We start from the raw sequence: 22,067 nt of genomic DNA on the forward strand, positions 1-22,067 counted from the left end.
GAGTACCTGACGCCTGCAGAGCGGCATTGTCACGATATTGCAATTCAACAATGGTGACTAGTTCCACGCCAGCGAAGAATTTAAGCTGATGTGATTAATGGTGTGATAAATGCAGATTTTAACACACTCTGTTGAGAGCTGGTACAAGGGTCGATTAGTCCTGTGACAAACGCGGCGCGTCCAACTTGACGGGGCTATTCATTCTCGAATTGAGGTGCTGCGCTGGTCAATGACTTCGGTGCTTGAATTGGGTATTGCCGATACGTGCCATGTCAGCCTGCTCTTGGCACCTGCAATTCCGAAGGTGGCAAGTCACAACGAAATAATATGAGATAGCTGCGGAATAGCCGATTAATTTCCCCACCGAATGCACAAAGTTCGAGGATGTTATCTTACCTCTCTCTGCCAACGCTGTGATGTTCGCTGTGGTTCGCTGAAACACCGACACAGCTGCATTAACTGCATACTGTCAGATATCCAGGTAGAATACCGAGTGTTGCAAGGCGAATGTAGGTAGTTTTTGCAGGTTGCGCCAAAATGTGCCTCACATGAGTTCGCGTCCCCAGTTGATCGGTTTAAACCTCCAAAAGCGGCGTCCTACCTATCGATCCGGGTCATTATATCATCATATAACGCATGCTAAACTCAGTAACAGGCATGGCTCCTGTGACAAGCTGGCAGGCATGCGATATTAGCTCGTAGTTGATTGTGAGCAGGAATCGGCATCCTAGTCTTGTAACCACCTGCAAGGAGTTGAGGTGACAATAAAGCGCGAGCGACTGATTAGGAGATTCCTTAGCTTGAAATCTACCCATTATGTTCAGGATCCTACTCTGTATTCATGAAAACACTGGAGAATGCCTCCAACATCTTCCTTTGCAAGGGTTGATATTGCCTGCTAATTCCAAAGTGAATTCGTGAGGCGCGTCGCGTTCACGAAACGCGTGTTCGTCAACGATGACCTCATCGACTCCATTTCTCTGCACCACGAGCGAAGACGAGCGTCTCTCTCCGCCGTCGTCACCTTTCTCAGAGCCTACGCAACCTATCATCTCTCCCAGTGATCTGGGAATGATTGATGATCATGACGGTCCTTCGGAAAATGATGGTTCTTCGCCAGGAGTGGCGTTCGGCGCACCGAGACAGAAGACGAAAAGCCCATCAAAGAGACAACAGATTACTTACGTCTCGAGACATTTTGTGAAAGATAGGTCGAAAGAGAAGGTGCCCATGAAAACCGCAAACAGAAAGAAAAGGAGACTCAAACAGCCTAAAGAGGATTCGAGTGATATTAAGCCGGTACCAGCGCCGCATCCAATTACTCCAGTTCAACCGCAACCCCGGATCTACTATGGCTACAATATCGATGATTTCTCCTCAGACTCCAGCCTCACCGATATTCCCGATGACCTTGATGAGGCCCCTGACCAGTTCACACCTTCGAATACACCCGAGTTAATCCCTGATGTCGAGACCGGGGAGGTCAAAGTGAGCCTCAAAAAGGTGATCCGAAGCCCAACCAAGTCTCCCTATTTTCCGCACCCTCCTAAGCACCGCCCAACCTTTCTTTCCACCCTCCCATTCCCTCCACTTGCACACAAGACGTTTGGTCTGATGCAAGAACGCCTCGCTCATGACCCTTTTCGGCTACTTATTGCCACAATCCTCCTGAACAAAACCCCTGGTGAGCGAGCGATGCCCATATTCTACCAGTTGATGAATCGCTTTCCTACACCCTCGGACCTTGCTTCGGCAGAAGTTAGCGATATCACCAATATCATATACGTGCTTGGGTTTCAAAACCAACGTGCGCGAAAGTGTGTGGAGATGGCCCGAGTTTGGATTGAACGGCCACCGGAATTTGGAAAGAGATACAGGAAACTGAATTATCCCAACAGAGGCGATGGAAGAGACGTCAAGGAGGGCGACATGATTGGTGATCATGATTCACGTGTTGCTTGGGAGATCTCTCACCTTCCTGGACTTGGGCCATACTCGCATGACAGCTGGCGCATGTTCTGTCGTGACAAATTGCGAGGCCTCTCAAGTAGCTGGAATGGTGAGGACAGCCAAGATCCCAACAGCTTTGAACCTGAATGGAAAAGAGTTGTACCATTGGATAAAGAGCTACGAGCTTATTTGACTTGGGTATGGATGAAGGAAGGCTGGGTCTGGAACAAGGAGAGCGGACAGCGAACCAGAGCAAGTGATAAGCTCATGGCTCAAGCCCAGGGCGGTGGCATTGTGATCGAGGAGAAGGACCGCGCCCACCTGGTCATCAAAACTGCGCAAGACGAAGATGTGGGTCGGCTACAGGACCACGGACCGGTCGAGCACACAGCGGGAGATTTTCTACCCAGCCGTCTGCCTGCCACTGTCAATCCTACCCAGGGAGGGACTGAATCTTGGATATGAATGAAGCTCGGGGCAACGTTTAGGATACTATAAAATGTTCCATGCACTTAGCTTGTACAAGACCATTTCTAAACACGCATAAAATCGATCGCTCATATCGTAGCCATATGCCGACGCCTGTGCTCCATCGCGCTGCTAATAATGCTCGTCTTAGAAAAGGAATCATGCAGGAACGCAGTTTCAGGCGTAATTATAATCTTCGGGAAGTGGCTGCGTAACCACAAATGCAGACACAGCCGAAATGATGATCTCAAGCACTAAGAAGGAATTAGCGAGAGCGTTTCCGAAATCCAAATCGACCAGGAGATCTGGACGAGCTACTCGTCGACTCCTTCTCTCGTGGTTCAACGACCGGCGCCGTCTGATTCTGACTTTTCCTGACAGCCTTCTTGCGTCCTGTACAGCAACAGACACCACAGCAAGTACCGACTTGCATCACGAATCCAATCAGGTTGAACCCGGTACCTATCCACATGAACGCTAGCATGGGTACGCCCAGACTCGCAGAAATGTTTAGGTCCTCCGCAACCGAGACCTTGTCTCTAAAGATAACAAACATGACAGTTGCTATAACCGAGCCCGCGGCCGTGAACAGTAATGATGCAAAAGTGAGTATGGTGATTGGCAACTGCCGGAAGAAGATCCGACGGGCCTTGTGCTGCCATCGTGGTTTCTTGGAGAACCCTAGAGGTGCGAGGAAGATGCAGAGGAACGTCAGGACGGTTCCGACAAGGAAGCATGAGAACATCCAAAAGCTGGCTAGCTTGACTAGATCCAGTACATCGACAATTTCGGTAGGTAGAGTGATTGAGGCGCCGGCCAAGAGCTCGTTGAGGATGATTTCGATAGGATTAAACCAGTACAGGGTCTTTGTCGGCGAACAATCGGTGAGGCCTTGACCGACATATCCTGCACAGAAATTCCAGAGCCCGACTTGGTAGAAATCGTGTAATCCGATGGATCGGGCGATGGAGTTGATGAAAACGGCGTTTGGTACTGAAGCCGGGATAATGTTGGCAAGGTCAATCCGGAGGAAGTAAATATCTCGAATGACTGCTTTGGTGTTGATATTTCCAATCTCAACTAGGATGAGAAATACCAGGGCCAAGAGGTAAATAACCGCTGTGAATATTCGAAGTCCAGTTGGTTTGGGCTTTTGATAACCAACGACTTCATCGTCCCGTCGCGGTTTTTCCGATTCTGAGAAAATGCCCATGGTGAGGTCGCTCGAGGTCACCTCCTCAACGGCTGCCTTTGTGTACTGGTTCGAGCAGCCTCAGGGGATAATGAGCGTAGGTGAAGGTAGTGTTAAGCAAAGACCAAGAAAGTGCCATAACACCAGAAGGACATCCAATAACAGGTGGCTGCGTCATTGTGTCAAAGACTCGGACTACTTGTACGGCATGTCCAGCTTCGCAAAACAGCTTCGCCGCGAAAGGCTTGGGCGGCATTGGCACCATGTGGGTGGCTGCCAACGGCACTGCCTCCAAGAGCGGTTCCAAGGATATCAGTCGATAGAACTTTTCATCCAAGTGGGGTATGTTGACATCATATCGACAGCAAAGTGGAGCTCCGGCGACCCGGCTTCCATACTGAGTGCCAAAGCTGAAGCCTTATCCTGGTCCGATCGACGGGTAGCCGAACCCTGCTCAACCACCCAAACTCCGTGACAAGCTTCGACATGAAATTTCTGAGAACAAGGAATTGTTTAGATCGGAGACCCGCCAAAACAGACCATATTGAGATAGAAACAGTTCGTCAGGGTGATGCTGCCATCTCGATGGGGTCAGACCGACAATACAGCCAAAACATCGATGTTGATATTCCAAAATCCATCTGGAACTCGCCACAGAAAACTTCTTCCAAGACATTTCACGCGTCATCGTGGCCGTCATACTTGTCTTCATATTGATACCCTCGTAAATCACCTGTCATCCACCCTGGCCTAGTCTCCACCAAGATGCGTCTGCGAGACCCAAGCTAAATTCCTGGGCCTACTCAAGCCGTGGCTCATCATCAGCATGGGCTCTCGTCTCCCTCTACCATACTCCATACTCCTTTTGGAGTACTACAGGGAATCTATAATCAATACACAAACCCAACATCCAACCTCCTGGCCCAAGACTTGAGCAAGACACCGGCGGGGCTCAACCTTTGTGAGACATCAAGGTCGTTCGTGCTTTAGCTCACCCTCAACCAGGCCATGATGAAATCGAGGCTTTTCGTTTGTGCTGCCCTTGTGCTTCAAGTGCTCTGTCAATCAATCACGTTGTCTGGGACGAACACGGAAGTAACTTCAACTGCTCCCGACTATGTTACTAGTGGAGTCACATATCAGGACGATTCTAGCACGCTGAGTATCACTGCTACATCGGACTATGGCTCGGTCACAGAATTGTCCAGTGCTCTAGCAACCGCAAATGCCACAGCTGTGTCCTCGAATGCCACGGCATCAGGGAACTCTACGAGCGCCACTCAAACACTACTGGTTGGATCTCCCAAGACAACAACTTCTCTGAACGGCACCGCTACTAGAAATTCTACTGCGTCCGCGACGTCAACTTCAGTACAACCCACGAACACTGTGCCTTGCAACGGCTTCGCGGAATTTTGTTCGCGCAAGTATAGCAACATCACCCACGTTGCAGCCCATAACAGCCCCTTTATTCGACCAGGAAGTCTAGCTGCCAATCAGATGCTCGATGTCGAGACACAGCTTAATGACGGAATTCGAATGCGTGAGTCTGATATTAATCTAGCCCTATCATCTTAGCTGACGCCCGCGAAGTTCAATTTCAAACGCATCTCAAGAACAACACCATCTACCTGTGTCACAGCTCATGCGAGATACTTAATGCTGGAACGCTGGAAGACTATCTCATAACGGTGACGAAATGGATCCGCGCCAATCCATACGATATCGTCACCATCCTGATGGGTAATTCCGACGTCCTTAGCCCGCACAACTACACCGCGCCCGTCATCAACTCCGGCCTTATCGACTACGTCTATACCGCGCCCACACGACCAATGCCACTCGATTCATGGCCGACCCTAAGCGAGATGATCTTCAGCAACCAGCGAGCGGTCGTCATGCTCGACTACGAGGCAAACCAGGAGGAGATCCCGTGGCTGCTAGACGAATTCTCACAAATGTGGGAAACCCCCTTCTCACCCACGGACCGTGACTTCCCATGCACGGCGCAACGGCCTCCGGACCGCCCTCGCGAGAACCGCCAAGACCGGATGTTCATGATGAATCAGAATCTTAATATCGACGTGGCGCTGGTAGGCATCAGCATCGATATCCCGGCTTCCAACTTACTGAATGAGACCAATGCGGTGGAAGGCTACGGCTCCGCTGGGTGGAGTGTACTTAACTGCACCAGAGACTGGAATCGCCCTCCGACCTTCCTGCTCGTGGATTACTACAATATCGGGAGTTTCAATGGAAGCGTATTTCAAGTAGCCGCGGACGCGAACAATGTCACGTACAACCGTGATTCATGCTGTGGGTTGGCTGCGAGGACACGGAGTGCAGGGGCCAGGGATAGTGTGCCTTTGGGATTGATTCTGCCTTTCCTCTCTGTCATCTCTGCAGGTTTGTTGTTCTTGTGACGATTTGCAGGTTTCTTGTCGTTGCTAGCGACACGTTATGTTTTCTCAGAACCATTCACGGCATCTAAGCAGTATTATTGTTATGTTGGATCATTGGGACTGCAAGTAAGCGAAACGGATGCATGGCGTTTGGCGTTTTAGATATTTGGACATGGAATGTCATGAATACTTGACCCTCGTGACCTTTACGATACCACCCACATCGGCAGCATTTCTGTTGGAAGGCGCAATAAGATGCTTTCTAGACAAAGTTTTAGCCCCCTCGTCGCCTTCAGCTTGCTTTTTCGACGTGCTGAGTCGACACGGGGTCACCGGCGCTCTCCAGTGCTGCAGCTCTAGCCCTATCGCCCTTCCTCACGAAGTACCAAGCTGTGCTGACAGAGGCTACCGTGCAGCTGAGGAGTGCGATTGAGCATGAATAGCTCACCCTATATGTCGGACCGAATTTCGATTGATAAATTTGAGGGCCCTTTTGGCGTTGTTAGTGGCTTGATTCTTGAGACAGCCGCGGTGATTCGAATCACCCGCATATACTGACCACTATACCCATAAGCTGGCAGGATGCCTGAATTTTGTTAGCAGTTGGAGTCTAGGCATGAGGCCTGCAACCTCACGTTTGTCACTCCAATCGCAAGCCCAGCAGTCGTCGTGCCTCTAGCAGCGCGTATTCGCTCTGGCCATATGATCGCAAAGAAGCTTTGAGAAGCAGCGGTTGCTATCATGACGAAGATATACTTCGCAACCTTGTGCTTCACCGTGATCAACAGGATATAGCAGATAATCTGGAGTATCTCGACACCAAGCCCAGCCACCCACGGGCTGAGCCGCTTTGTGTGGATGAAGTATGCAAGGCCGCAGAGGATGATGAAGACCATTGTATACGGTGGCTGTTCAAAAGGGAGGCTTCATCAGACCATGCCTCGGGGTAAGATCGAGCGCAGCTTTGACAGAACTTACCATCGTCATCAGCTGCGAGTTGGCAGTTCCCGAGATTCCGAGCTCGTAGATGACAGTGGGCAAGACGAACGAGATTCCCCAGCCTCCGATGCCGTGAGTGATCCATATCATGAGGAACGGAACAAAGGTCGGGTCCTTGAATAGACTCTTAACCTGTGAGAAATCCCACGTCTTTGCGTTCATGGTTGGTGCTTCCGCTGGTAAGGACGCTAGGATTGCCCCCTTTTCTTCCTTTGAGAGGAATTTCACAGTCTCGGGATCTGGATGTAGTATATCAGGCCTGACCTTCTAAGCAAAAATCTGGGCTACTGCTGAAACTCACAATTCGGCAGGAAGAAAAAGGTATATACCGCACAAAATAAAACGGGAAGACCCTCGAGGATGAAGACCTGGGGAAGAGATAAGTATCAGGAACGCCGCATGTTGTGATAGTACCCACCCACCGCCAACCAGCAAGCCCACCGGCTCCGTTCATAAACGATATGGCATATGCTGCATTGATGAGCTTTAGTAGTTGACATTGCTATACCAAAGATGTCTTACCGAGCAAGCCACTGACAGTCCCAGAGAACATGCCGCATGCGTAGAAGAACGCCTAGACATCGTAAGTACGAATACAAAAATTAAAAGCCAAGTCCAGACTCACAATTCTGAGAGGGAGTTTGTCGGTTGGATACCAGAAGCTGAGATGATACCTTGTGCCACGAGTTAGCCAAATACATGTTCACCCAGCCGTTGGGTAGATCGAGAAGAACTTAAGATCTTACAAAACGCCAGGGTAGAAACCAGCCTCAGCTGCTCCCAGGAAGAACCTGCATGCCAAAATGCCTGCATAATTCTGGGTAGCACCTTGACACATTGAGATAACACCCTGTCCACAATATCAGCATCTACCAATCCCAAGGTATAGTCACGCAATGCCCAAACCCAAGTGATCATGATTCTGCTCATCCACAGAGAAGGCGAGAACCTCTTCAGCGCGAGCGTCGCCACCGGCTCAAAGAACATATACGGGTAGTAGAAGATACTCAGTGCCCAAGCCCATTGCGAGCTCGTAAGGTTTCCAAGCTGTTTCTTGATTCCTGTGCCTTCCTCGAGGTTGATAATGGCCGTGTTGGTGATATTGGAGACGTGGATCCTCATGATCAAGTATACGAAGGCATACCATATCAGGAGACGTCTGTCAACCTTTGAGCGCGCATGTTTGAGGAGCTGGTTGCCTGGAAGCCCACCATGCTGTTCCTCCGACGAGAGGGAATTTGTGGACGTTGGTTCCATGGCTTTGTCACTGACTGACTGTTCCGGCGGCCTTGACATACTTGTGGTTTGTGAGAACGTCTAAAACCTCTCTGAGAAGTTGAAAGTAGGTTCGAAGATACAGAGCAGACTTTTCAACCTCACATGGCGTGTGCATTGGTCACAGGGGCCACCTTATGCGGTGAGAATTAGACTTGGGTTTCGAGCACGCCATTATGGATCACCAGGTTTGATTTTTCTCAACAACGTCAAGAGGACCATGAAAGGGAAATATCCATGATGGCGGAATTGGGAGCATGAAGACGAATCCACACCAAGATCTGCTATTCTCGGAGAAGTTCGTAGTCCTCCAGGTTGTAAAGATGCGCCAAGCGAGGGATGTTGAAGGCTATGCCGGCGGCCTCCATGTGAGAAGGCTGAGACTACCGAAATTGTTGAATTCAGTTTCTGCATTAACCCTGGTGAGATGTCTAGTCCGATCCGGCTTCAAGGGCATCTTGAGCCCCAATCCAAAGTACAGACTTGATCGATAATTACTACCCTTGTGGACATTGAGCACCTGTTCGACGATGCCTTGACTCTTTGGCTGCGCACCGGATCAGTCGTCGACAAGTTCCGGAAGACAAATGATCACGTTGGGACTCCCTACTTCTCTTGACGAGTAAAATTGTAAGATCGGCTGTTCTGAGGTCTGGGGACGACAGGTTTGGTGATTGATTGTCGAAAACACCATTTCATTCTCCGATTGCGTGATTCGGACATCTCCCGCGAAAATATGCTGATCCACCCCAATGACGCCCCTGAGCATTGTGAGGTTGAATACTAGCACCAGCGACATATCATAGTTGCCCATTTCGATCAGATATTGTCAATAGAAGTAATTTGGAATAGTGCGCCATAACGAGAAAATGCCTTCCGCCACGAGAGACGAACGCATTCCGCTACGAAAGTGGCAGCGGCCCAGCAAGACAAAAGTCGACTTACCATGGGCGGACATCCAACTTATTGACATTTCGAACTTCGACACTCCAGGTGAAAGGGAAAGATTAGCGGAGCAATTGCGCAAGGCAGTGAGTTTGTGATGGACGTCGTAGATCGCCAGAGGCTAACGATAAACAGATGAAAGAAACTGGGTTTTTCAGTGTCGTCGGAACAGGACTCACCGAGGAAGAGGTCCAGCGACAGTATAACATCGGACAAGCGTTCTTTGCCCTACCTGCAGAGGAGAAAGATCAACCTCAATATAAATGTGACTTCACTGTCGGCAACTATTTTGGGTACCGGGCGGTTAGTATGACGGGTTCGTATGAGCGGTAGGATGCAACTGCTGACTTTCTTGCCAGCCGTATGAGAAGAAAATCATGTCGACTGAAGTCAAGGACATCGTAGAATCATTCAACATCGCCAAGTATACCCAACATTACGCCAATGAGGCGCGACATCCGTTTTTTGACGCTTACCGAGAAGAAATTGAAGAATTTTCAAGGGTGCGTATGGCCCCGAGACGCTCCAAGTGAACGAATCGCTGATTGGAGTCTCTAGAAAGCATTGCGTGTGGCCAGCAAGATCTTCACGCTCTTTTCGATCATCCTCGAATTGCCCGAGGACTATTTCTCCTCGAAGCATGAGTACGACTCTCCGAGCGAGGATCACTTGCGGTATATGACCTACCATCCACGAACAGTCGAGGAAGACGCCCAAGTGGAGAACACATGGTCTCGAGCACATACCGACTTTGGGTCTTTGACCTTGCTCTGGAGTCAGAACGTCGCGGGTTTGCAGATCAAGACTCAAGGCGGGGAGTGGAAGTATGTCCCGCCCGTCGATAACGGGATTATCTGCAACGTCGGCGACACACTCGACTTCTGGTCTGCGGGCTATCTCAAATCCACGACGCATAGGGTGGTGCGGCCGCCTCCTGACCAGACCAATGTAGACCGATTGGGGTTGTTTTACTTCGTTCGCCCAGGTGACAATGTTGACATCAAGCCCGTAGCTTCGCCTCTGCTAAAACGGCTGGGGCTGGTAAGAGAGGGTCAGGAGGCCGCTGAGCCTATCACGGGACTACAATACGTGCGAGAGAGAGTGAAGAACTACCATAATCATGCCGATTATGCTGATATGAGAGGGAAGAAATTCAAGTTTGGGAATCTAGAAATTGAAGACGAAGCTGCTTGAGATTAGGTTGCACCCTATGGACAGAGGGTGTGAACTGCAGCTGTGCTTGGCTTAATCACCTTTAACCCGAGAATCGAAGCTTCGGAAAAGCCAGGTCAAGTAAGCGATTTATCCCGGAGACAGATGACTCGTCAATTTAGCATTTCTCATGGCTAGCAGATTTCATCGTAGCATCATTCATTTAAAGTTGAGACAAATAAACGAGGTTCATAAAACAGACCCCAGGGTAAACTTCAAGGCTGTGAAACAGGGTATATATAAAAATGGCTTGGTTGAAAATGTCCTTACCCTCCAGACCTCCTTGTCCCCACGAATTTTGGAACGGAAAAGAAAACAATCCATTAAACTATTACCGGATCCTATCCTCTCGAGCCAATTCATTTTGCGTCATGCCACCATTCAACTTGTCTAGATACTTGTCGAAGCGACCACTCACCTCTATGACATACTCCAAGTGCTTATAGGTCAACTTCTCTCCTTTCCATTCGGCAAATTGACGTGCAGTCGTTATCGCATTGCGGATTTGTCGCCCGTTCATTTCGTCTTTCGCCAGGCGTTGCACATTGTCCCGCAGATCAGATAAGTCGACATCTTCCTCTAGGCCTTCTAATCGATTGATGAAATTATTCCAAATCTGCTGTCGCTGGTACTCCTCGAGGTCGGCATAGTGCAGGGCAAGCTGGATTCGAGATTTGAATGCCTCATCAAACGTGCCCACACGATTACTGGTAAACACCAGGATACCATCATAGTATTCCAGGACTCGAAGGAATACAGACACAAGAGCATTTCGTGCCAAGTCTTCAAGAGTACGCTGCTCCAAGAAAACATCAGCCTCATCTAAGAGGACGACGCAGTCCCAGATCTTGCCCAGATGAAGGACTGACTCAAGGTATTTTTCGACATCCTCAGCTTTGATGCCTATGTCGCCGCAAGTCACCCTGTACAAGGGTTTCTCAGCGATCTCAGCCACCGATTCAGCTGTCAAAGTCTTCCCAGTGCCCGGCCCGCCATGGAGGAGCAAAAGAAGTCCATTGCCCTTATCCTCAATCAGGTCAGTTGATCGCTCGATTGATAATTGCTTGCTGACAAGGGCCTGAATCAAATCTTTGGTTCTGCTTTCAACAACTAGACTTTTGAACGCCGTCTTATTCCATTGAACATCAGAGATTTGATCAACTTTGAGGTCGAGCCACTTTTTGCGACGGAGATTGAAGCCTTTCATCGTTAATGGCACGACATACTTGAATTGCTCGTCTGGTGGCTCGTTGGTTTCCATCTCTTCTTCTGTCATCTTGAATTCTGACATGGCGCTTTTCAATGCGATGTTAGAAGCATGTATCGTTTGATATGTTTTCATATCGACCATGTATCTCTCTCCGTGTGTGCTAAATCTATCACTAGAGGTATCCTCATGATATGACATTGGTCGGCAAAAGCGACATTTCCAGAATGTCTCGCCACGCGTACGAAGCTGCTCCCTTAGCGCAGGCTCAGCGAATTTCAGGGGGTAGACGCTGATATTGTTGATAAATTGCTCTTCCCGCTTGCCCTGGAGGACCTCGAATTGCAATTTGGTTTTCTCTCGATAGAAATGGCCATCGTAGGACCAGGACCAAACCGAGATATCCCACGTATTGCTCTTTGCATTTTCTTCAACCGACCCACTGGTCCCGCCTGATGCGATGTTCTTGCCTTTCAACGATATCTGAGACTGCTTGGACGACTTTTGAATGCGCGTTTGACCAAGCCATGAGTCACATACATATCCCTTGATGCTATCTCGGTCTTGAAAGACGATTGTGTCATTCGGTTTGAAGAAGTAGCATAAGAAATCGGCTGTGAAGCGCCCCTGAGAAATCATAGCGTCGGCTGTCTTGTATTCTGCTCCGTAAATGCCTAAGACATAGTTTGCGAGGAGTTTCAATTGCCTCCGAACAGGGTCATTCATCTTGTTTTCGATGTCTTTTAGATGCTTAAGGCTGTGAAAGAAGAATAAAAACGGACTGGACACTTCATTTGTGGCGGTGAAACCTTTCAGTATCTCTGCGTATTCAGGCTTGGATAATAGGATAGTCCTCAAGGTATGAAACATATCACTGCTCACCGGTCGCAGTACCTCACGATAGTGCTTGAGCCGCGGCGGAAGGATCTCACTCTCAGCAGTTTCTGGGTCTTCTACATCCTTCTTATCGGAATCAACAAAATCACGGTACACAATGAGAGAAATCTGCTTGTGGCGCTCCAAGTAGAGTTCAAGGTTCTTGATGGGATATTGCGAATACAATGTACCCCAAGTCCCTTCTGCAGAGTCGCAGCGTGGCTGGTCAAGATATGGGGCAGACAACCGACTCCCATGGCGAATGCGATAAAGAACCTGGACTTTAAAAGGTTCTTGTTTCTGTTGGACGTTCTCCAAATGTCTTGCTTGGGCTTGCAAATGAACAATATGTTCTTGCAGCTTCTTCAAATCTGTGACCAGTGCCTGATGGTTCTCGAGTTGACTTGGGGTAGGAGCTTCACTTCCCTTGGTTTCAGTGCTCGCCGAGACATCGAAGCTGGATTCCGCATCATCCCTTAGGTTACGGATAATGTTGTTGCTAGTGGTCGGATCCTGAAAGAGTGGACTCATCCTTACCAAATCGGGTCCTATCTTATCTCTCGTTCTTCGGATTCTCCGCGGGTCTTTAGGCTGAGGGCGGCTAGTTCCAAACGCCTGCATTATTGACTCAGATGCGATCTCGGCCTCCAGAGCAGTAGGCTCAGCCCTTGGGTTCTCCCACAGGTATTGGACCTTCGGTGAGTATTCCACGTAAGCCTCCTCTGGGTAAGCGAAGTGTTGAGGCGATGGTTTGTCCAGCACCCTCGTTCTCTTGTAGAGGGCGTTTGGTGGGAGGACCCCCGACGCCCTCGTGGATTGGTTAAAGGTGTCGCCTTTTTGGGGGGCACTAACCCCAGGGGTGTTGAGATCAGTAACGTCGTCCAGGAAGTCAAGGCCACCGGATTGATAGTCAACAGGTTCGTGAAAAGAAATCGTTTCAAGGCCGAGGACGTTGTCAGAGCGCGGGTGCAAGGTATTGTCGGCAGCCTTATCTTGTGCCGCTAAAAGGAGTCTTCCAGCGAGAAGTCCGTCCTCGGTATGATCATCTGATACAGTGAGAGCGACGTTTTGCAGAAAGTCCAAATGGCTATACTGTGTCAGGGTCACGCCTGGGGGTTTTGGGTAAGATCTTGCCTCGATCTATCGAGTAGAGTTCGAAGCACTGACTCGACGCTGGTCGGAAGGTCTGAGGTGATGTAGGTTGAAAAGTCGGGGGTTCTGAGGCTATCGAATGTAGGAGCCTTAGCCCACAAGGGTGGAGCGTGGTCGCTTCGAACGGTTGTTGCCAAGGGCAGAAGTGAGGGTTTCCTTCGGGCAGTTCTCCTAGGCGTTGCTAGGTATTCTTCTGTGCTACTCGTCTCATCAATTTCTTCCTCTTGCTCGTCGGCGATATAACTATCAAGTTCGCTCCCCGGCTCGCGTTCCTCTTCGTCTTCTATTGTTCCCTCATCTGAATAGGCGAGTCGGGTACGATCAGGTTCGATGGAGGATGGGGTAGAGGTGCCGGTTCTCGAGGTGACCAGAGTCTGATCTTGAAATAGCGCTGGCCTCGTGCCATCGTCCTCTGGTGTGTGCTCGAAGTTCATCAGCTTTGCAAGATGCACAGCACCCGACTTGAGAATTGAAATTTCAACTAAAGGACATGGCCAAGGATGCAGGACACAGGCCTCAACCTTCCTGAAGGGTTGACGCTCCGGGGAGATTCGACATCGAGATGGCTTCGAAAGATGAGCACCTGCGGCCGCTCAAGGTGGGGCCCGCATGCTTCTGCTCAGCCGCCCAGATGCCTTATCGGATAGCCTCGTGTGTGGCTGTGCAAAGTAACTGGGCATGCTTGTGAGGCACAGCAGCCAACGACGGCTGAAAAACCTCATGACGCCTCTCAAGCAAAGCAATGTTGGATATATTGATTCTTCCAAGGGCTGAATGGAATGTCACTCAGCGATGTTTGATCCATTCTCACTCAACATCAGTCAACAACCTCGGCATTGACAATAAGGACGTTGCTTTAGGGAAGGCCCGCCCCGTACTCAGAGTGAGATTTCCCCAGCGTCAAGGCGGGAACCGGGACCCCCCACAAACGCTCGCATAGGCGGTGGAGCTTCGCAACCAAGATGGCTTCTTTGGCCGTATCCGATACCAAAGCTGTTTTGTCATCCTGGTACTTGGATGATACCATGTATGTTCCCTTGTATCACTTGCAATATGTTTTCACCAGGCTGGCTACGCAGGCTGACTAGCAAACTCGTCGCGAAGCCCGATCGAGAGCATTCCAAACCATGATCTGGCCAAAGAAGCCTTTGGCAGGGCTTTGCGGACCTTCAACGACAAATTGACTCGAGATCCATCGAAAAAAGCCTGGCTGCAAAGCTTACAGTGCGCAAGGATAGAGGATGTCCAATCTGCAGCAGTTAGTGCCAGGGAAAGGTATGAGGACAGAGCCGGCAGCAGTAACGTTCGAAAAGGCCTTGCGAGCTTTTCCCAGAAAGTGCTGTACTATGGGAGGGTTCTCGATGTATTTGCCCAGCACCACCCAGAATACGTCTCGCTGGCATGGGGGGCTATGAAAATTCTATTCATGGTGAGAATTGCGGTTCACAACAGGAAGTCGCACTGACCTGGTCGGTTTGAAGGGCGTTGCGGAACAAGAGAATCTGCTTGCGACAATTACCGAAGGCCTGAATCAGGTTGCAGACTCGCTGCCCCATGCTGAGATCTCGGCACGGCTATATCCCATCCCCCAAATGAAGGCGGCGCTTTCAAGGTTATATGTGCTCGTCATCAAGTTCCTAATTCGTGCTTTTGGTTGGTACTGTGAAGGAAGGCTCCTTCACGCGTATCATGCGATCACTAGACCTGCGGCACTACGGTACGACGATCTGATTAAACATATTGGTGACGCATCTATCGATATCTCCAGCCTTGCATCGGTAAGCAGCCATGTCGAGCAACGAGACATCCATCTCGAGTTGCGATCGTTGAGCAGCGAGGTTCGAGCTATCACAGGGGTCCTCTCCCAACTTCAACGGATCGCTGTGGACGAGCAGACCGTGAATGCTTCCACTCGCATTGAGATACAACATTCCTTTTATGAGCTCAAGATCTCCCAGGTGTTCACCGCTCTTACCACCGGATCTTTGCTTGATCCTCAAAGCTCTTTGGCAACATGCCGTTTCCTGAGAGACAGGCGCCGCCGACTGAAAACAAAGGGTGCGCTAGTATCACAAAACCAAACCGTGCACCAATGGAATAATGAGCAACAATCAGCAATGCTCGTACTTCGCGGCTCACCTACCTCGTGCCTTGACATCACGGACTTTTGCGCTGACGTCGTGGATTATCTACAAATTAGCGACACTGCTGTACTCTGGACCCTGAGAGGTCGTGAATCCTCGCCATACAGCGAAGTGACTGAAATTGATATTCTGAAAAACCTCATCCTACAAGCGCTCCAAATCCGAAGCGCCAAACTTTCCGCTGGATTCGACATCATTGTGGCACAACAACTGCCCAAATTCCTGAACGCTCGCTCTAAGGAAGACTGGCTGGTCATTCTAACAGCGATCTTAAGTTCATTTTCAACAGCATACATCGTTGTCGATACGAAGGCGATTTCTGCACTAGACAGAAGCACATCCGCCAACACCGACACTGCCAAAGAACTCATACTGACCTTCATGCGGTTATTGGAACGCTTGTCGATAGTCAAAGACGTAGGAGGTGCGACTCCCATGGTGAAAATAGTCCTCGCCCACTATGGATCGCTAATCACGCTACCCCGGCCATCCACGACAAGCGTGCCGCCTTTCGTGGTTCGGATCGGACGCAGCAACTCTAACAGAGCAGCAGCAACTTCTAAGTCACAGGATCCCGCATTCCCAATCTCATCGTCAAGTCCCTCCGGGAGCGGAAGGGGTCTGCCACGTCGGTCTAAGAAGAAAAAACGAATGTGATCGCCGCAGCCTTGTCGCCAAGACATCCAACCCAACACCCGCCCAAGTTCATCATCATCAACAGTACAACAAAAATAATGGTTCAATGGCTTTTTGGGATTTGGACCCAATTAGTCGCAAGGTAGAACCACTTACGTTACGTACGACACAACGAAGCTATCAATCGTCCCTTTATGCGGAATCCAAGCTTGGAGCGCACTGGGCTAGGGGAGGGGAGTTCCCGATTTCTGGACAAGGAGATCACATTTAGTAAAATTGCTACATAGTCCGCTAAAAACCGAGAAACCATTCAGCCGCTCTGACGTACATCAATCCCACAAGAATCCCACAACCTTGCGCCATGTCGGTAGCTTCTCCTCGGGTTCGATATCGCGGGCGGCCCTCTCCAGGGCCTCGGTCAAGGGAATATCAGCCAGACTGATAATGCTCGTCTTTTTGTAGAACTTCCACGCGAGGTATGCGGTGAGCACTAGCGGGATATCTCTGTAACAATGTTATCAGGAATGCGATCATTTTCAGTGGATGTTGACCTAAAAAAAAGCACTTACAAGTAAGACGAGATGAACCCGCTGGCTGACCAATTCCCTCTCGTAAAGACCATGAAGCCACCGGTGAAAAGGATGAGGACGCACATTACCAGCGCAACTGGCGTGGAATACTCTACATTATAGTTGTTAGTTAGCACTAATTTCACAAAAACCTCATTGACCATGGGCTACACCTACCAGTCCACCGATTATGCCAAGGCAAGCTCGAGAGCGGCAGATTCTGCTTCTTCATCGCGAGGATGAGCCTGAGATGATTCACCAGCACGGTGATCCAGGAGATGAGCACGCCACAAGCCGTGAGGTCGACGAACCACCAGAACACCGTCATGGCACCCTCGGACAAAGTCATGAACGCCAGAAACATGAATGCCGTGTTCAAGAGGACGCACATGTACGGCACGCCCCAAGGGGTGGTCCGCAGGAAGATCTTGGGCGCTTGGCGCTTCAATGCGAGGCCGTAGAGGACGCGAGTGCCTGAGAGCAACGCTTGGTTTGATGAGGACCAGGCAGAAGTGATGACGATCGCGTTGACCACTGAGGGCACGCCTTTGAGGCCAGCTGCGCTGGCTGCGATGACAAAGGGGCTCTGTGCAGCTGTGCCGGAGTAGTCGTTCAGGCGAGGGTCGTCACTCGGCACAAGCATTCCAACCACCAGGACTGCCAGCATGTAGAACGTGGCGACTCGGGCGAACACTCTCTTACACGCTTTCGGAATGGTAACGCGGGGATTTTTTGTTTCTGCAGCAGCCATGGCTATGCTCTCGGTGCCGGCGAAGCTGAACACGGCGTTGGTCATCACCGACCAGTAGCCCAGGAAATGGCCCCATTTGCCGGTCGCAATATACTCAACGAAGGGGCCCGGGGTGTTCCAGTACCTGAAGCCAATGCGCGGTGTGCCAGGTACGCCGCCGAGGTCGATCACAAGGCCCAGAATGATGAGGAAGATGATGAAAAGGATCTTGAGCAAAGCAAACCAGAATTCTACCTCGCCGTAGATCCCGATGAACGAGATGCCGATGGCGAAGGTCAGGGCGATGAAGATAAGGATCCACAAAGTAGAGTTGATGTCGGTCCAGTAGTGGAACAGCACGCACACCGCACTGATTTCTGCCGGGATTGAAAGCAGGTTGCCGTAGACGAGGTTGTAGCTAGAAGATAAGTCAGTAAAGCACTCACTCTGGGTCACCAAGTAAAGTCGGGCCTTACCCGATGGCAAACCCAAGTGCCGGATCGACAAGGACTTCTGCATGGCGCACAAAGGAACCTGTAACTGGCAGCAAGGCTGCGACCTCTCCGAGAGCAAATTGGACCGCGCATACAATGAGGCCGACCGTAAAGTACCCGAGCAGAGATCCCAGCGGGCCGCCGGTCTGAATTGATCCACCAAGACCGAGAAACAGCCCTGTACCCTGAAACACACATCTGTCAGTATTGATGGCCGACAAACACCGATAATGGCTCTAGTCTTACAATGGCACCGGCGATCGCAATCAAAGAGATATGCCTCTGATGGAGACCACGCCTGAGATCCTGCTGTTCATTGTGCGTCACAAAGTCGGCCTCATGGAGCCCTTGGAAATCACGTTCCGGACTGACGAACCGCTCCTCATCGGTGACGGCAGGTTTGCGATCAGCGCCCAAGGGCTGTGGTAAAGCTTCTGGAGCCATTGGCATGATACTTGAAGTCGAGGCCCTGGACGACTGAGAATTATACCCTATCGTGCAGTGATCCGAGTCCAAGTCTGCGTGCGGCTGTGGCCGTTGATATTCATTTCGGAGCAATGGCGTGCTCGATGTTACATCTTCTGCCATCGGACAGTCTGTGCTCACTGCTCAACACCTAAAGAGCCAGGTCCGCCGGTGTGCGACGGCGAAAGCCGATTGAGCCTTTTTGGTGGGTTTTGTGTGTGGGTGTCAGCTCGTCCGCAATAACTTCCCCGTCCAACGCAAATTTCTTGCCGGGAAAGTGGCGGAGGATTGTTAAGCCTTTTCTTAGCTCATTCTTGGGAGGCACCACACATGGGCTTGGTAGCAGCGCCTAAACAGTTAGCTTATTCGGACTTCGCAAGCTTTTTTCCGGACATGTCATTATTCTACACCGGCTTCGTATAGAATGGGACTGTAAACTAAGCAGTGCTGGTGATCTATGTGGTTTTTCCATTTTTTTTTGGTGTTTTCAGGAAATTGTGACATAAATAAGATTAGCAACCGAGTCAAGGAGCATTTACGATTGGTGTCAGTGTCGAGTTTGCGGTGGTATCGGCTGAAAGATCGAGGTAATGAAAGCGCCAAAACTTCAAGAGTCTTTTCTAAACATTTATTTACTTTGCAATAGCCTACATTTCTAGACGAGCGTGGTCATGGATTAGGTAAGACTGCGATTTGACCTTTGTTAGTTTTACCCATCAGGTTTCAGAGTCCTAATTATAAGTGATAGACTGCTGACTCTGAGTAGTTCGAAAGATGCCTAGCGCGTCAATATGCTCTTCTAGTAACAGTTTCTGCCTTTGAGTAAATCAAGCTTTTACTCAATAGACTTCGAGAGAACACGACCAGTAGCACCAAGAAACACGCTTAAGAATGGTGCATTGCAGCATGGCCAGGTGGTAAAACTTCGTAAGTTCTACGCATCTCCTGCTTTCGAGGGATGTTGCACAACTTCATCCCGACCCTGATCAAATTTGTAGAGCTGTGGGCTGGTAAGCCCTTTGCGTCGCAAAATCTGGGTTTTGAACCAGTAAGGGAGAACCTGGTAGAGCTGGTAGTTCATATGAGTTCGTGTTGGCACGGCGAATACATAATCGAGTTCTGTGAAATAGTTAACGAGTGGCCTATGGGCCAAAAATTGGTACCTAATTAACTTACCCTCGAGAGATTTTTGTTTCGTCTCTGGTAGCCAGAGGAAAATCATCACGAATGCGACTGCGTTCATCGCAGCATAGAATCCGAAGGCTCCCGTCGATCCAAAGGCCCTTAGTTGCCGGGGAAATGTCAATGAAACAACCGTTGCCCAGAAGTTATTGGTACAAACAGCCCATGACATGCCCACCTCACGGTGTGATAATGGGAAAACTTCTGCGGAGTAGGTGAAAGGTACTGGACCCTCACCAGGGGAATAGAATGCGTCGAAAAGATAGACAAACAACGCCACTAGTGCTAGGTGGGCCGTACCGGCGGGGATTAGAAAACAAAGCCCTGCTGCAAGTAGAGTCCAGCACATATTCGGGAACGTAAAGAGTAGTAAGGTGCGTCGACCATAGGTATCAATCGTCCATACCGCAGGCCAGGCGAAAATGAAGTTTATCAGCCCAAATCCCCAGGAAGCAAGGAGGGCGCCGGTGACCGATGCACCTGCTTGAGCAAAAATCGTTGATGAGTAGAAGGCAATAATGTTGACTACCGACAAACAGCTTAGTCCAATCCTAATTCATATAGAGTGAAGATAACCTACTTCCACACATTTGTTGGGCAATCATGACAATACCAGATGCCTGAACTGCTCGCCGAATTCGAGGAATTGTGAATAATTCAATAACACGTGTGAAGAAGTTCGCCCTTACAGCAACTCCGGACGCTGCCACAAGATACTCCTCATATTGCATTTGAGCATGGACGTAATAGAGCTCTCGGGCAGCTAAGAGCGATGACCCTCGAAGCCGGAGTAAAGATTTGTAGGCTTGCGAGTGTCTTCCTTTCGACATAAGCCATCTGTATATGTCAACATAAGACCCAGATCGAAATGTCAGAGAGTTCGTACCTAGGAGATTCGGGACAGAAGTAGATTCCTATCACGAGCGGGACTGCTGGAATAAAAGCTGAGCCTAGCTGTAATCTCCATGATAGATCTCCGGTATCCTTGACGGCCAGGTTGGCACAAGTACCCAGGAAGATGCCGAAGGCAGTCCAGAGCTGCCAGGACATCACGAGACCACCACGAATCATAGTTGGGGCCACCTCAGCAGAAAACACAGGGACGGTCACCTCTTTCAAACCCATGCCAATACCAAGCAGGAGACGCGTGACAAGGAGCTGCTGCCAATTTTGGGTGACTGCCATTCCTATGGGTGCAAAGAGGGAAAAGATAGCAGCAATAAAGATAACATGGCGGCGACCCAGCCAATGATTCAACGGATCTGATATCCACGCCGCACTGACTATGTAAGTTGACATGAACAATAAAAGAGAACTTCGGATGGCACTTACCATAGGAAAATTGCGAAGTAAGGGCATGAATTGATGAAGCCAACAAGCCACTGGTTGCTTTCACATTTACCAGCTGCTGCGCAGGGACCATCAGGGCCTTCGTCTATGCCAAAAGCATCAGGAAAAGACAAATTTGCTCCATTGGAACCTGTCTGATCCCAACCTTGGATGGCAGCTGCAATTGAGTTCAAGAGGATAGTAAAGTACAGAATCCTAGGTTGGCGCCACTTATTAGTGATTTCGTGGCGTAGTAGTTCCAATTCTTCTTCGTTGAATTCGGGCATTGTCTCGAATGTAAACGGATTCTGAGCAGCTAGAGCTCCTGTACGCAACTGAGGCAAAAGCTCGCTGAGATTATGACTGGTAGCATATTCTTCAACATCATGCATCAGTTGTTCCCTGGAAAGGTCGACCAGAGGATTCCGAATCCTGAGTATTGTTAGTGATGATTCATGGTTAAGCATTGGTGTAGACATACTCTCCAGTAGTATTAGAGGTCAGCGCTGCAATGCTTTGTTTACGCTTCTCTATCGTGCCCATCAGCTATTGCATGCTCCCGGAGCAGTGAATGGGTATATTCAGTACCCTCAGTGTCCAAAAGGACCGAGCCACGACGTGGGCCGCTGCGGAGAAGAAACGTAGTTAGTCTAAGGTCACGCTATACTTTGAGGTAGGACACTCACGACACGATGTCTATATCCATAGTACTTTAACGATGATAACCTTTAGCTTGCTGATGTGGCACTAAGGTTGAGATAGATGAGGATCTACAAGGAAAACTAAGTTTTGCACGTACGGAGAAGACATATTAATACTTCAGCTCAACCCCTCATTATG

The 22,067-nt window shown here is 49.7% G+C and overlaps 9 protein-coding genes across 9 annotated transcripts; 4 read left to right on the top strand and 5 right to left on the bottom strand.

The window, feature by feature from the left end:
- Positions 1-957: 957 nt before the first annotated feature.
- On the top strand, positions 958-2,415 carry A1O9_12025 (uncharacterized protein; the record flags this gene model as incomplete). Its single annotated transcript, XM_013399171.1, has 1 exon — positions 958-2,415. One exon carries the CDS (start codon positions 958-960, stop codon positions 2,413-2,415), a length of 1,458 nt encoding a protein of 485 aa, XP_013254625.1.
- A 268-nt stretch (positions 2,416-2,683) lies between these two features.
- On the bottom strand, positions 2,684-3,631 carry A1O9_12026 (uncharacterized protein; the record flags this gene model as incomplete). Its single annotated transcript, XM_013399172.1, has 1 exon — positions 2,684-3,631. One exon carries the CDS (start codon positions 3,629-3,631, stop codon positions 2,684-2,686), a length of 948 nt encoding a protein of 315 aa, XP_013254626.1.
- Positions 3,632-4,621: 990 nt separating this feature from the next.
- A1O9_12027 (uncharacterized protein) lies at positions 4,622-6,033 on the top strand (the record flags this gene model as incomplete). The annotated part of the gene is made up of 2 exons (XM_013399173.1): positions 4,622-5,153; positions 5,189-6,033. 2 exons carry the CDS (start codon positions 4,622-4,624, stop codon positions 6,031-6,033), a joined length of 1,377 nt encoding a protein of 458 aa, XP_013254627.1.
- A 423-nt stretch (positions 6,034-6,456) lies between these two features.
- Positions 6,457-8,307, bottom strand: A1O9_12028 (uncharacterized protein; the record flags this gene model as incomplete). Its single annotated transcript, XM_013399174.1, has 7 exons — positions 6,457-6,573; positions 6,648-6,920; positions 6,991-7,250; positions 7,313-7,379; positions 7,430-7,482; positions 7,534-7,585; positions 7,711-8,307. 7 exons carry the CDS (start codon positions 8,305-8,307, stop codon positions 6,457-6,459), a joined length of 1,419 nt encoding a protein of 472 aa, XP_013254628.1.
- An 848-nt stretch (positions 8,308-9,155) lies between these two features.
- On the top strand, positions 9,156-10,425 carry A1O9_12029 (gibberellin 2-oxidase; the record flags this gene model as incomplete). The annotated part of the gene is made up of 4 exons (XM_013399175.1): positions 9,156-9,317; positions 9,367-9,534; positions 9,591-9,734; positions 9,790-10,425. The coding sequence occupies 4 exons, from the start codon at positions 9,156-9,158 to the stop codon at positions 10,423-10,425; spliced, it is 1,110 nt and encodes a 369-aa protein (XP_013254629.1).
- Positions 10,426-10,774: 349 nt separating this feature from the next.
- Positions 10,775-14,112, bottom strand: A1O9_12030 (uncharacterized protein; the record flags this gene model as incomplete). The annotated part of the gene is made up of 3 exons (XM_013399176.1): positions 10,775-13,039; positions 13,064-13,666; positions 13,690-14,112. 3 exons carry the CDS (start codon positions 14,110-14,112, stop codon positions 10,775-10,777), a joined length of 3,291 nt encoding a protein of 1,096 aa, XP_013254630.1.
- A 528-nt stretch (positions 14,113-14,640) lies between these two features.
- A1O9_12031 (uncharacterized protein) lies at positions 14,641-16,479 on the top strand (the record flags this gene model as incomplete). The annotated part of the gene is made up of 3 exons (XM_013399177.1): positions 14,641-14,705; positions 14,783-15,107; positions 15,160-16,479. 3 exons carry the CDS (start codon positions 14,641-14,643, stop codon positions 16,477-16,479), a joined length of 1,710 nt encoding a protein of 569 aa, XP_013254631.1.
- Positions 16,480-16,787: 308 nt separating this feature from the next.
- Positions 16,788-18,695, bottom strand: A1O9_12032 (uncharacterized protein; the record flags this gene model as incomplete). Its single annotated transcript, XM_013399178.1, has 5 exons — positions 16,788-16,962; positions 17,028-17,139; positions 17,205-18,175; positions 18,234-18,436; positions 18,498-18,695. The coding sequence occupies 5 exons, from the start codon at positions 18,693-18,695 to the stop codon at positions 16,788-16,790; spliced, it is 1,659 nt and encodes a 552-aa protein (XP_013254632.1).
- Positions 18,696-19,650: 955 nt separating this feature from the next.
- Positions 19,651-21,770, bottom strand: A1O9_12033 (uncharacterized protein; the record flags this gene model as incomplete). The annotated part of the gene is made up of 6 exons (XM_013399179.1): positions 19,651-19,835; positions 19,893-20,423; positions 20,479-20,735; positions 20,785-21,177; positions 21,231-21,659; positions 21,709-21,770. 6 exons carry the CDS (start codon positions 21,768-21,770, stop codon positions 19,651-19,653), a joined length of 1,857 nt encoding a protein of 618 aa, XP_013254633.1.
- Positions 21,771-22,067: the final 297 nt, after the last annotated feature.

The sequence above is a fragment of the Exophiala aquamarina genome, assembly GCF_000709125.1.
Source record: "Exophiala aquamarina CBS 119918 chromosome Unknown aczIA-supercont1.20, whole genome shotgun sequence".
NCBI classification, from domain to species: domain Eukaryota; kingdom Fungi; phylum Ascomycota; class Eurotiomycetes; order Chaetothyriales; family Herpotrichiellaceae; genus Exophiala; species Exophiala aquamarina.